Genomic DNA, 12392 nt, shown 5'->3' on the forward strand with positions numbered 1-12392 from the left:
CACTACACTAAAACAATGTGTTTATATAGACCACTACACTAAAACAATGTGCTCATATAGACTACTACACTAAAACAATGTGTTTATATAGACCACTACATTGAAAACAATGTCTTTATATAGATCACTGCTCTAAAAGAATGTGTTTATATAGACCATTGCTCTAAATGAATGTTTATATAGACCACTACTCTAAAACAATGTGTTTATATACACCACTACATTTAAAACAATATGTTTATATAGACTACTACTCTAAACAATGTGTTTATATAGACCACTACACTAAAACAATGTGTTTATATAGACCACTACACTAAAACAATATCTTTATATAGACCACTACTCTAAAACAATATGTTCCTATAGACCACTACTCTAAAACAATGTGTTAATATAGGCCAGTACTCTAAAACAATGTGTTTATATAGACCACTACTCTAAAACAATGTGTTTATATAGACCACTACTCTAAAACAATGTGTTTATATAGACCATTACACTAAAACAATGTCTTTATATAGACCACTACTCTAAAACAATATGTTCCTATAGACCACTACTCTAAAACAATGTGTTTATATAGACCACTACTTTAAAACAATGTGTTTATATAGACTACTACTCTAAAACAATGTGTTTATATAGACCACTACTTTAAAACAATGTGTTTATATAGACCACTACTTTAAAACAATGTGCTTATATAGACTACTACTCTAAAACAATGTGTTTATATAGACCACTACTTTAAAACAATGTGCTTATATAGACTACTACTCTAAAACAATGTGTTTATATAGACTACTACTTTAAAACAATGTGCTTATATAGACTACTACTCTAAAACAATGTGTTTATATAGACCACTACTTTAAAACAATGTGCTTATATAGACTACTACTCTAAAACAATGTGTTTATATAGACCACTACTTTAAAACAATGTGCTTATATAGACTACTACTCTAAAACAATGTGTTTATATAGACCACTACACTAAAACAATGTGTTTATATAGACTACTACTTTAAAACAATGTGTTTATATAGACCACTACACTAAAACAATGTGTTTATATAGACCACTACACTAAAACAATGTGTTTATATAGACTACTACTTTAAAACAATGTGCTTATATAGACTACTACTCTAAAACAATGTGTTTATATAGACCACTACACTAAAACAATGTGTTTATATAGACCACTACTTTAAAACAATGTGTTTATATAGACTACTACTCTAAAACAATGTGTTTATATAGACCACTACTTTAAAACAATGTGCTTATATAGACTACTACTCTAAAACAATGTGTTTATATAGACTACTACTCTAAAACAATGTGTTTATATAGACTACTACTCTAAAACAATGTGTTTATATAGACCACTACTTTAAAACAATGTGTTTATATAGACTACTACTCTAAAACAATGTGTTTATATAGACTACTACTTTAAAACAATGTGTTTATATAGACTACTACTCTAAAACAATGTGTTTATATAGACCACTACTTTAAAACAATGTGCTTATATAGACTACTACTCTAAAACAATGTGTTTATATAGACCACTACACTAAAACAATGTGTTTATATAGACTACTACTTTAAAACAATGTGCTTATATAGACTACTACTCTAAAACAATGTGTTTATATAGACCACTACACTAAAACAATGTGTTTATATAGACCACTACTTTAAAACAATGTGCTTATATAGACTACTACTCTAAAACAATGTATTTATATAGACTACTACTCTAAAACAATGTGTTTATATAGACTACTACTCTAAAACAATGTGTTTATATAGACTACTACTCTAAAACAATGTGTTTATATAGACCACTACTTTAAAACAATGTGTTTATATAGACTACTACTCTAAAACAATGTGTTTATGTAGACTACTACTTTAAAACAATGTGTTTATATAGACTACTACTCTAAAACAATGTGTTTATATAGACCACTACTTTAAAACAATGTGTTTATATAGACTACTACTCTAAAACAATGTGTTTATATAGACCACTACTTTAAAACAATGTGCTTATATAGACTACTACTCTAAAACAATGTGTTTATATAGACCACTACACTAAAACAATGTGTTTATATAGACCACTACTTTAAAACAATGTGCTTATATAGACTACTACTCTAAAACAATGTGTTTATATAGACTACTACTCTAAAACAATGTGTTTATATAGACTACTACTCTAAAACAATGTGTTTATATAGACCACTACTTTAAAACAATGTGTTTATATAGACTACTACTCTAAAACAATGTGTTTATATAGACTACTACTTTAAAACAATGTGTTTATATAGACTACTACTCTAAAACAATGTGTTTATATAGACCACTACTTTAAAACAATGTGTTTATATAGACTACTACTCTAAAACAATGTGTTTATATAGACCACTACTTTAAAACAATGTGCTTATATAGACTACTATTCTAAAACAATGTGTTTATATAGACCACTACACTAAAACAATGTGTTTATATAGACTACTACTTTAAAACAATGTGCTTATATAGACTACTACTCTAAAACAATGTGTTTATATAGACCACTACACTAAAACAATGTGTTTATATAGACCACTACTTTAAAACAATGTGCTTATATAGACTACTACTCTAAAACAATGTGTTTATATAGACTACTACTCTAAAACAATGTGTTTATATAGACCACTACTTTAAAACAATGTGTTTATATAGACCACTACTCTAAAACAATGTGCTTATATAGACTACTACTCTAAAACAATGTGTTTATATAGGCCACTACATTGAAAGCAATGTGTTTATATAGACCACTACTTTAAAACAATGTGTTTATATAGACTACTACTCTAAAACAATGTGTTTATATAGACCACTACTTTAAAACAATGTGTTTATATAGACTACTACTCTAAAACAATGTGTTTATATAGACCACTACTTTAAAACAATGTGTTTATATAGATCACTACACTAAACACGACACGCATACTGTTAAAGCAATAACTTTTCTTTCTGTAGATAATAGGACGAAACGTTTGAAGTGAAACGAACAAAAATAAAAAATTTAAATACATTTGTGACTAAAAAAATTTAATCTTGTTAAGTTCAAAATGAATGCTAGCGTTAGAATGTCTGTATACTATTTTGGATTTACTAGATGACAATTACAGAATATCAATATGTCCCATTATACAGATATGGGCTCATGTTTATAAAACCTTTAGAGTCCTAATTCAATCTCTAATGACGTCACACGCATGCAATCTGTACGGCGTTGTCATGAAATCAGTGTCTCAGACTCTATTAGAGTCTCGAGTCTAGACTCTAAAAGTTTTATAAGCACCAGGTCAGATAATGTTTTGTTAGTTGCTTTTGGTGGGGTTTTTTTATATGTTTGAATGAAATATTTATGGTATAACATAGTTATTTTAGTTGGGTTTTTTTTTTTTTGTCAATGACATATGTTGTTCATTTGTCACCCTGGGTTTAAGAATGTGTATGCAGGCTTGCACAATCTAAAATATATATTTGATGAGACACTCTGTTAAGTGCAGTCATTTGTGTTAGGTCTTCCTGTCAGAGCTTTGAGAAAGCCATTTTCTTGTTATTTTCTTTAAAGCAGATTTTAACGGAAATCGATAGGAATTGTTGAGGCAAGCTATCGCTAATGGAAAACGGAATTAAACGTTATTCTCGGTGAAATGTTTCACGGGTTGTTTTAATAGCTGTTAAACAGACAAAAACTAAGGTCTTCGTGAAAGTTCTTCTAATTTTATATACATGTTTACATGACCATCTTGCTATTTACGGGAAGATCACGATAACAAACTGATGAGTAATTTGCGACTGTGTTTTCATTCCTAATGCACTGTCATCAGACTATGAGTAAGGGAGAATGTCTAAGTCCTGGGGAGTGGCAGTCTACCTATGAACAAGGTAGATATTATGGTATTGAAAGGTCGCAACGGAAATGTCAGATGTGTAATCAGAAAGATACAGAGGATGAATATCACTTTATTTTGAAATGTCCATTGTACATGCAATTACGTTCAATATATATTAAGAAATACTACTGGCGCAGACATCTGTGTTTAAACTTGTGCAATTATTGTCTGTTCAAAACAAAAAAGAATTATGTAATATTGGTAAATATCTTTAAAATGTATTATGTTTACGTTCTCAGCATATTTAATTGTTCATCCTCCAATTATGCACCATTTGTCAAATGTTATTGATTTGTATATAAAATGTATGCCTGTGAGCCGGAAGGCTTAAAGCTAATAAACTATACTATACTTATGGGCAAAGCACGTAACTGTCTTTCAAGGTAGCAATCATGACCGTGTCAAAACGTCTCTTTAACTTTTCTTTGTGCAGAGATTCGAACGTTGATTATGGCAACGTTTTGTTGTTGTTGTTGTTGTTATTGTTATTGTTGTTCAAATTGATTTAACTGTGATAGTTGAATAGTACCATTCTTATAATATATGCCATACTGGAAGAAAAGTAGTTCCCACTGAAAATATGGAAAGAAATAACGATCAGATTTAATTCACTACTAGTGTAGAAATGTCTGTATTTGATACAAACTTGTAACGAGGGACTGGATGTCAGTCGTGTTGAACTGACTGCCAAGGACACGAACACATTTTCATACTATGTATTAAGGGTTTTGGTCGCAGTCGCTTTTTGTTGTTATTATTTTTCCATCAGTATGTGTGATATCTTCATCTTCGCTGTTTATTCTTTCTTTGTAACCAAGTCTGAAACTACGAGAGGAAATGAGGAGGACAAGGTTTCGAAATCTGGTGTTTAGATGATACTTTCACAGGGACTATAACTGTAACAAGTTTCAGCTGATAATTGTTTGCAAAACCTAGGGCTGCATTTATACTGCTGTATACGCTTCGAGTCAAACCGAATGTCAAATCGTTCGTGAACTTTTTCACATTTCCAGCTGTTGACGACAAGGGCTCGTGCTTACAAAACTAAGTCCAGTCTCAAGACTATTGAAGTATCTACATGGTAATTGTATATATAAAAAAACTGCCTCCTATTACCATGACATTAACGTTTTGAGAGTTTATTGAGGTTTTTGGTATAGACTTTAATGTTTTATAACCACGGGGCCTATAATTATCACTGTTTAGACAGTGTTCACGAGTGCATGTGGTAAGTGTCAACATGTCCACCGAGGTCTGTGTTATGTAGGCTGGGGTTTGGCAAACTATTTGTGATAGTCCTCATACTAGGGAGAAAGGAAGATTTTGTGTCATGGGAACATATTGCCACGAATTTGTCAAACTTTTCTTTTGTTGTTTAGATTGGATCTCTTCTACGTGGGACTGACCTCACGGGTAGAGTGAACAAGGAACTCATGTTTTTTCTATGCAGACTGTTACGTAAATAACCTCAATTTACTGCGGGGGACGGCTGGGGGTGGGCAGGACGTAGCTAAGTGATAAAGCTTTTGCCTGACGCGCGGTTGTTCCAGCCAGGGCCCCACAAAGGCCGTGGTATGTACTATACTCTTTGTGGCATGATGTATATAAAAGATCACTAGCTGCGGCAGCGGGTTTCCTCTTTTATCATCTGTGGTCCTTAGTCATATGTCTGACGCCATGTAACCGTAGTTGTGCGTCGTTAAAGAAAAATGTCTTAACCTGCTACCAATGGTAAATCACTGTAAAAATTGTATTCGACAAAGATAATCCCCTTCGAAGCTTGCATTATGGATTGTAATTTTAAAATAAATAAAAATCAATAAGAAGAATCCACGAGGTATGCGGGGTTGGATTTGAGGCCATCTCAGTTGATACGATGTCGGTTAGTGCCGATATATCGATGTATTCCATCTGTCTCTCCACGTAGGCTCTCTAATATGTTTCAAATACTTCCTTCTGCGCGTCTTACGGCGTGCTTCCTGAATGTATCAACTCGTCGCATTCTCATTTCGTAGGTAATCAGTACTGGTTTCAAGTTATCTAACAGATTAAACGTCTACAGTTCAACACTTCCCTGGAAACTTAAACATTTCACTGTCAAATACTGAACATTGACCTTTATATACTCAACATCCATTGTTAAAAATTAAGCTCTGACCGATAAATATTCAACATTCAATGTTAAAAAAAATACTCAGCATTGACAGTTATATACTCCCTAATCACTGTTACATGCTAAGCATTAACCCTTAAATACTCAACATTCGCTGTTAGGTACCAAGCATTGACCATCAAATACTCAACAATTGTACCGTCTGGGACCATATAGAAGAAATTTATTAGTTAGGTCCACAATGGGGATTGATTGTGTTAATAAATGATGTATATAGGTTATGTGCATTGGTCTCTATCGTCAATTTCTCATTGTACGGCAGGTGAAAACTATGTAAACTAGGTAAACTTATTATCCACATGGTCCAACATAACTGAGTTCATAAAAAAAACCTACGAAGCACACGTATAATAACAAGTGTAATGACGTAATTTTAGGAAACAACGTCATAACATGACGTTACTTTTCCCAGTCCTAGGTTAGACTGTGCATGTGATATATGACATATGACAATAATAATATGAATAATAAAGAAATTATTACACCCGTGTGTGAGTCATACTGATTTTGTGAAACTCGTGTCAGGATCCATGTATTATCCTCGCTCTCCCTCGGGCAATACAACAATCCTGACACTCGTTTCGTAAAATCATTACGACACACAAGCTCGTGTAATAATATCTATTTCTATCCTACGCCCAAGCACTGGCCAAGTCAGAGACTGGGTGTAGGATGGACGTGCCTGAACGTGCATGTTAATAGAGTTAATAAAGAACTGGTGATATTATGTTTCTTGGAGTGGGCTGGAACGTTAATGGTTCATTTTAAAACTATACCCAAACGTGGGATGCTGAGCCAAAGAATGTATACAGACAATACTTACTATATTGACAAGCAGCATACAGGCGGCTGTGAATTTGGTAGCAGCAGGCACGGCTAACAGTCTCCCTAGAGCAAACATACCCTGAACACAAAAGAGGAAAGGAATGTAACAACTCTAGCATCGTTCTATAAGTGGTTATGTAATAACGCTATAAGTGGTTACTAAGACGTGATACATCATACTTATGACATATTAAATTATAATGGAGTTTATATAACATGCTTTATACAATAGTTTATTACCGGCAAAAGACTCGAGTTTGGTAATAAATGTAGGGTATGGAAGCATGGGTAATTAATATCTTCAGAGCTCATATAGATATTTATGTTTAAAATATAATGAGAACTTATATATCCAGCATGTTTGCAATAACAATACAAAACTTATATATCTATTTATGAATTACTTTAGAAACGCTTTTTTAATGTGAAAGAATGTAGCTAGCTGCTTACAAATAATGACGTCATGTATCTTGTATGACGTCATACGGCAAAAGCCTTGCTAGGTTGACATTGCGAATACAAAACTGGAATAAATAATGATTTTCCGAATATTCCTGTAGGATTGCAGAATAAAAGAAATAACTGGTTACTGTCTTAAGATATCGGTTTTATCCTGCTCAGGCAGAGCCTCGCTGCATTCGCCATTCTAACCTTCGCAGGATAAAACCGATATCGCAGCGGTTCTAATAGACCAAATCAATTCCTATTGCCGATAATGTTAACGTTTACTAATAAAACTGATATAAGCAGCGTTTCAACACACCCAGTAAGTACAGCAATAGAAAGTGTGGCACCTCACATCTAATCTACCTGCAAGAAAATGGGGGGTCACGTATCATTTAAGAGATTTAATTAATGTTTTTAATAGCAACCGTCATTTTTGCTGAAAATTGCACTTCCATTTTTGGGGGTACCCCGCATTAGTTTCAACCTCTGGTATATACTGCATAACAACTGTATGACAAATAAAAGTGTATTTATTTATTGTCAATGAATAATAGTATTTGCACAAATAATCAATGTCACATATTACTACCAATCACACCCACAGCTGCTTTTACTCCGTAAATAGTTGACGGTGCACGTCGAACTCTGACACGGAACTCTCTTCTTTGGTACTATGCAACCTATACCAAAATAAAACATTTTTCAAAAAGTGTCCAATTGGGTGTTTTCATGACTATCAGGATCTTCTGTGTTCTGATATGATGTGACAACATAATTGAAAGTGTTGTTCCTACAGTGCAACCTGATTTAATGTACACCTCAGGAAGCATCAGTGTTATGCAAAGTTGTATACAAATGCAATGTATCATATTTAAAACAAATAATAAATAGAAATACTACTCTTGAAGATACATACTATGGGTTGGTTGTGTATACTTAGTTGTATATGTAGTGTGTGCATGCAGTCAGAGTCTCTCATTTCCAATAAATAATTACTTTAAATCTCATTTATTGCAGTGACCCTGTGTTTTGAAAGACTTTAATGGGCATATGATAAGAACTCCACTAGAAAAAAAAGCATATTACATGTGGCATCTGAAATGTACACCACTGCATCCACAAATAGTAGTAAATTAATGTGGTACACATCATGGTGGGGAAAACACCCAAGGTATGGAATATGCTTGGATGTCAAGTCACTGAATGCAATATTTTCAAACCCGTCAGCCTAGTTGGTTTTTATATATGCATTATTAAATCCACTGACAGCTACCAATATACCTGTTGATATTTTATTAATAATCTTCAGTGATTGGTGTTTACAAACATGTATTATATCTAGAGTTATCATTTGGGTTTTACATTTTTATTTTTTATTTGTCATGAGAAAAGCACATGCAAAGCATCAAAAGTGTGCGAAAGTCATTTTTATTTAATTATATTCTGTTTTTACTGAATATAATATTTATATTGTATGCATTACTACAATCTGTAATGTAGCCTCGCAGCATTCGCCATTCTAACCTTCGCAGGATAAAACCGATATCTTAAGACAGTAACCAGTTATTCCCTATATATATATATATATATATATATATATATATATATATATATATATAGAGAGAGAGAGAGAGAGAGAGAGAGAGAGAGAGAGAGAGAGAGAGAGAGAGAGAGAGAGAGAGAGAGAGAGAGAGAGAGAGAGAGAGAGAGAGAGAGAGAGAGAGAGAGAGGTAGGTTATTATCAGAGTGTTTTTCGGTATCGTCAGTATCGACGATATTGACAATACCGAAATACACGAGGGTAATAATCTCTTTATCATATAAGCTCAAGCTTAATAAAACGTGTTTTTGTAAACTGTACACGCAACTTTAATTCCAGTCCGCCATTACTAGATATTCAAATGACGTAAGAATATGTGGTGCGGTGTATTTTTGAATGACGTCATTTTGGATGTCCTTACATCAAAATAAAGTTATGCCTAACCTCTTTTTTTTTCTTCTGAATGCTGGACAGCTTTCAGTGTCAATTTGCCATTGAAATGTTTTTATTTGATGACTGAATGCATACGTCAGTCATGGAGTGTCACCCAAGTACGTTTGCTTAAATGTTAATAAACCTAGTGCCGAGACCTCGACTAATTTACATCTAATTTGCAAAGTTATCAAATTCTTAAAGTATGTGATCTGAAAAATATCACATACTTTGATTGCACTGAAAATGTAAAATAAGTTTAGAAAGATGGCTTCAAACAATCATATATACAAAATAATTATCAAGAAAAAGTGCATCATCTGTGTTGTTGTTATTGTTATTTTTGTTATTGTTATTTTTGTTGTTGTTATTGTTGTTGTTTTTATTGTTTTTTTGTCATTGTTGTTGGGGTTTTTTGTTGTTGTTATTGTTTTTGTTGTTGTCGTTATTTTTGTTGTTGTTATTACAACTACTACTACTACTACTACTACTACTACTACTACTACTACTACAACTACTACTACTACTACTACTACTACTACTACTACTACTACTACTACTACTACCACTACTACTACTACTGAATGACAAGTTTTTACCCAAAAGCAGGCATCCAGTATAGCACCTTCATACTTCTCAATGTTGGCTACATCCGACTGATGGGCGTACGTGTAAATATAATTGGCGTAGGAAGACTGAAAATGAAAAATACCATGTTAGTGGAGCAGCAGAGAGCCAAAACGTTCTCTAGTTTGGGGTTAGGATTCAGAAAACCAATGTTGAGATTGTGGCAAATTAGTGCGGGCTAAGAAAACTGGGGTCGAAAACATGCATTTTGGGCTGAAAAATACGAAAAAGTAAAAATGCTAAATTCCAAAGTATATGCAAACAATAGATCTAATTATTAATTTATAATTATTCATTAGGCTTATGTGATGCGGCTCTTTACATTAGATAATATTGCATAGAATTCACCACATATCAAAAGTGTAAAAACCAAAACAAAAGTTTATAGATGATGGGTATTTGGAGCATGTATAATTAAATATGTTCAGAGCTCATATAGATACTCATGTTTAAAATCTATGGGTTTATTTTTACAAAAGTTAATTTGATGTTCGTGCTGTTCATGCTGGCAGGTTAATGGTTAGTGAGAGAGAACCGGTACTGGAATACGAACCCAGTACCTACCAGTCTTGGGGCAGATGCTTTATCCACAACGTCACTGAGGATGGTAAAACAAATATTTTATTCGGATCCACTTTTGAACTGGGTAATATCCATTTGATTAACACTCAATAAACAAGTGATTAGTACTTCCTTCCATTAACCTATGTGTTCTATTAACACGTACTACCAGTATGAAATGAAGTATTCTTGCGCATGTAATTACTGTCATATCAAACCTAGAAAAGAATTTAATTCAAGATCAGTCTTTTAATATTTGACATACATTTGGTGGGGACATGGGGCTTAGGGACTGACTTGTAATATATAATAATAGAATCTAGTTGTAAAGATAATAAAATCAAGCAAAACCATAATAGTAAAACCACAATAATCTAAATATAGAAATTATACAAGGCCAAAAAGAACAAACCCATCATAATACAGTTGTAAAGACCATAAGGCCAAACAAAACCATAATAATCAAGTTGTAGACACTATAAGGCCAAACAAAACTATCACAATCTAGTTGTAGAAAATACAAGGCAAAATAAAACCACAATAATATTGTTGTACAGACTACAAGGCCAAACAAAATCATAACAATCTAGTTGTAGAGACTACAAGGCTAAACAAAATCGGAATAATTTAGTCGAAGACTTCACGGCCAAACAAAACCATAATTATCTAGTTGAAGAGACTAGAGAAAACCATAATAATATATCTGTAGATACTACAAAGCAAGTAAAACCAGGAGCCATGCGGTACTGACCTGGAGACCATCGTAGAAGAAGATGGACATGGCTGCTAGCGCGACGATCACTATCACCTCTCTGGGACCGAACACACAGCACTGGTCTTTCACCCACTGCAGCCAGCCGTCTTCCGATATACCTGTGTGCAAATGTTTGATATACCTGTGTGCAAATGCATTTTAACACTCAGTCTCCCAATATACCTGTGTAAAAATACATCTTAACACCTGATATAGCTTTGGGAAAATACATGTTTTACACTCAGTGAGTTAAAGTAAACATTTGTTTTGTTTAACAACACAACTATAGCACATTGATTAATTAATAATCGTATATTGGATGTTGTTTGGAATTAATTAAGAAAACACATTTAAGCTGAACAACAAAACAATTATAGTAGTCAAGGCTATATCTGACTAGCGAGGTCAGTAATAATGGTAATAACAGGTGAAAATGAACTACAGGTGGCTGTTGTCATGTCATGTAACATACTCATGTCGATACCGAGGTCACAGAATAACGCGATTTCAATGGATTATCTTAAATATAACATTATACAGTGATAATAAGCTAATATTAACCAGTCAGAAACAAGATTACAAAGGCATGTGTATATAACAGTGTTGTCAACATGAGTAAAATAGTAAAATATCAACATTTGGTCAGGAAATAGTTATGCTTTACAATGCAATACCCGGCGACAATTTATTAAGAAGGCGGTAAAATAAAAACTCCGCCTATTAAAGTGACAGACCCTAGGTTTTAGACACTACGACACATTTTTCATTATTAGAGCCGTTTTGTGAGTTGAAATTAGAAGTTACTTACATTTTATTGCTTAGATGCTTACAATATTCACTTTTGTACATCATATGTTTTTCCGATCATACTGTTTTTTGTAATACCCCGAAATACATTTTTCATTTTTCTAAAAACCCAGCAGTACCCCTGAGAAGTAACGGTTATCGAGACAAGCTCTAGTCTATTTTTATAAGGTATTTCCCCGTTTAAACATCATCGACCTCAGTTTCACCGTATTTTAACTTTATCCAGATGTGATACAGG

The 12392-nt window shown here is 33.1% G+C and overlaps 1 protein-coding gene across 1 annotated transcript in view; it reads right to left on the bottom strand.

Annotated features, from left to right (window-relative positions):
• Nucleotides 1-12392, bottom strand: part of LOC121369494 (major facilitator superfamily domain-containing protein 4A-like) — an 81082-nt gene that overhangs the window by 16432 nt on the left and 52258 nt on the right. The window contains exons 5-7 of the mRNA XM_041494602.1: nt 11345-11466; nt 10005-10100; nt 6985-7065 (exon numbers count right to left, since the gene is read on the bottom strand). Coding sequence (XP_041350536.1) covers nt 6985-7065; nt 10005-10100; nt 11345-11466 — 299 coding nt within the window. The remainder of the gene's footprint in view (nt 1-6984; nt 7066-10004; nt 10101-11344; nt 11467-12392) is intronic.

This window comes from Gigantopelta aegis, chromosome 3 (genome assembly GCF_016097555.1).
Source record: "Gigantopelta aegis isolate Gae_Host chromosome 3, Gae_host_genome, whole genome shotgun sequence".
NCBI classification, from domain to species: Eukaryota; Metazoa; Mollusca; class Gastropoda; order Neomphalida; family Peltospiridae; genus Gigantopelta; species Gigantopelta aegis.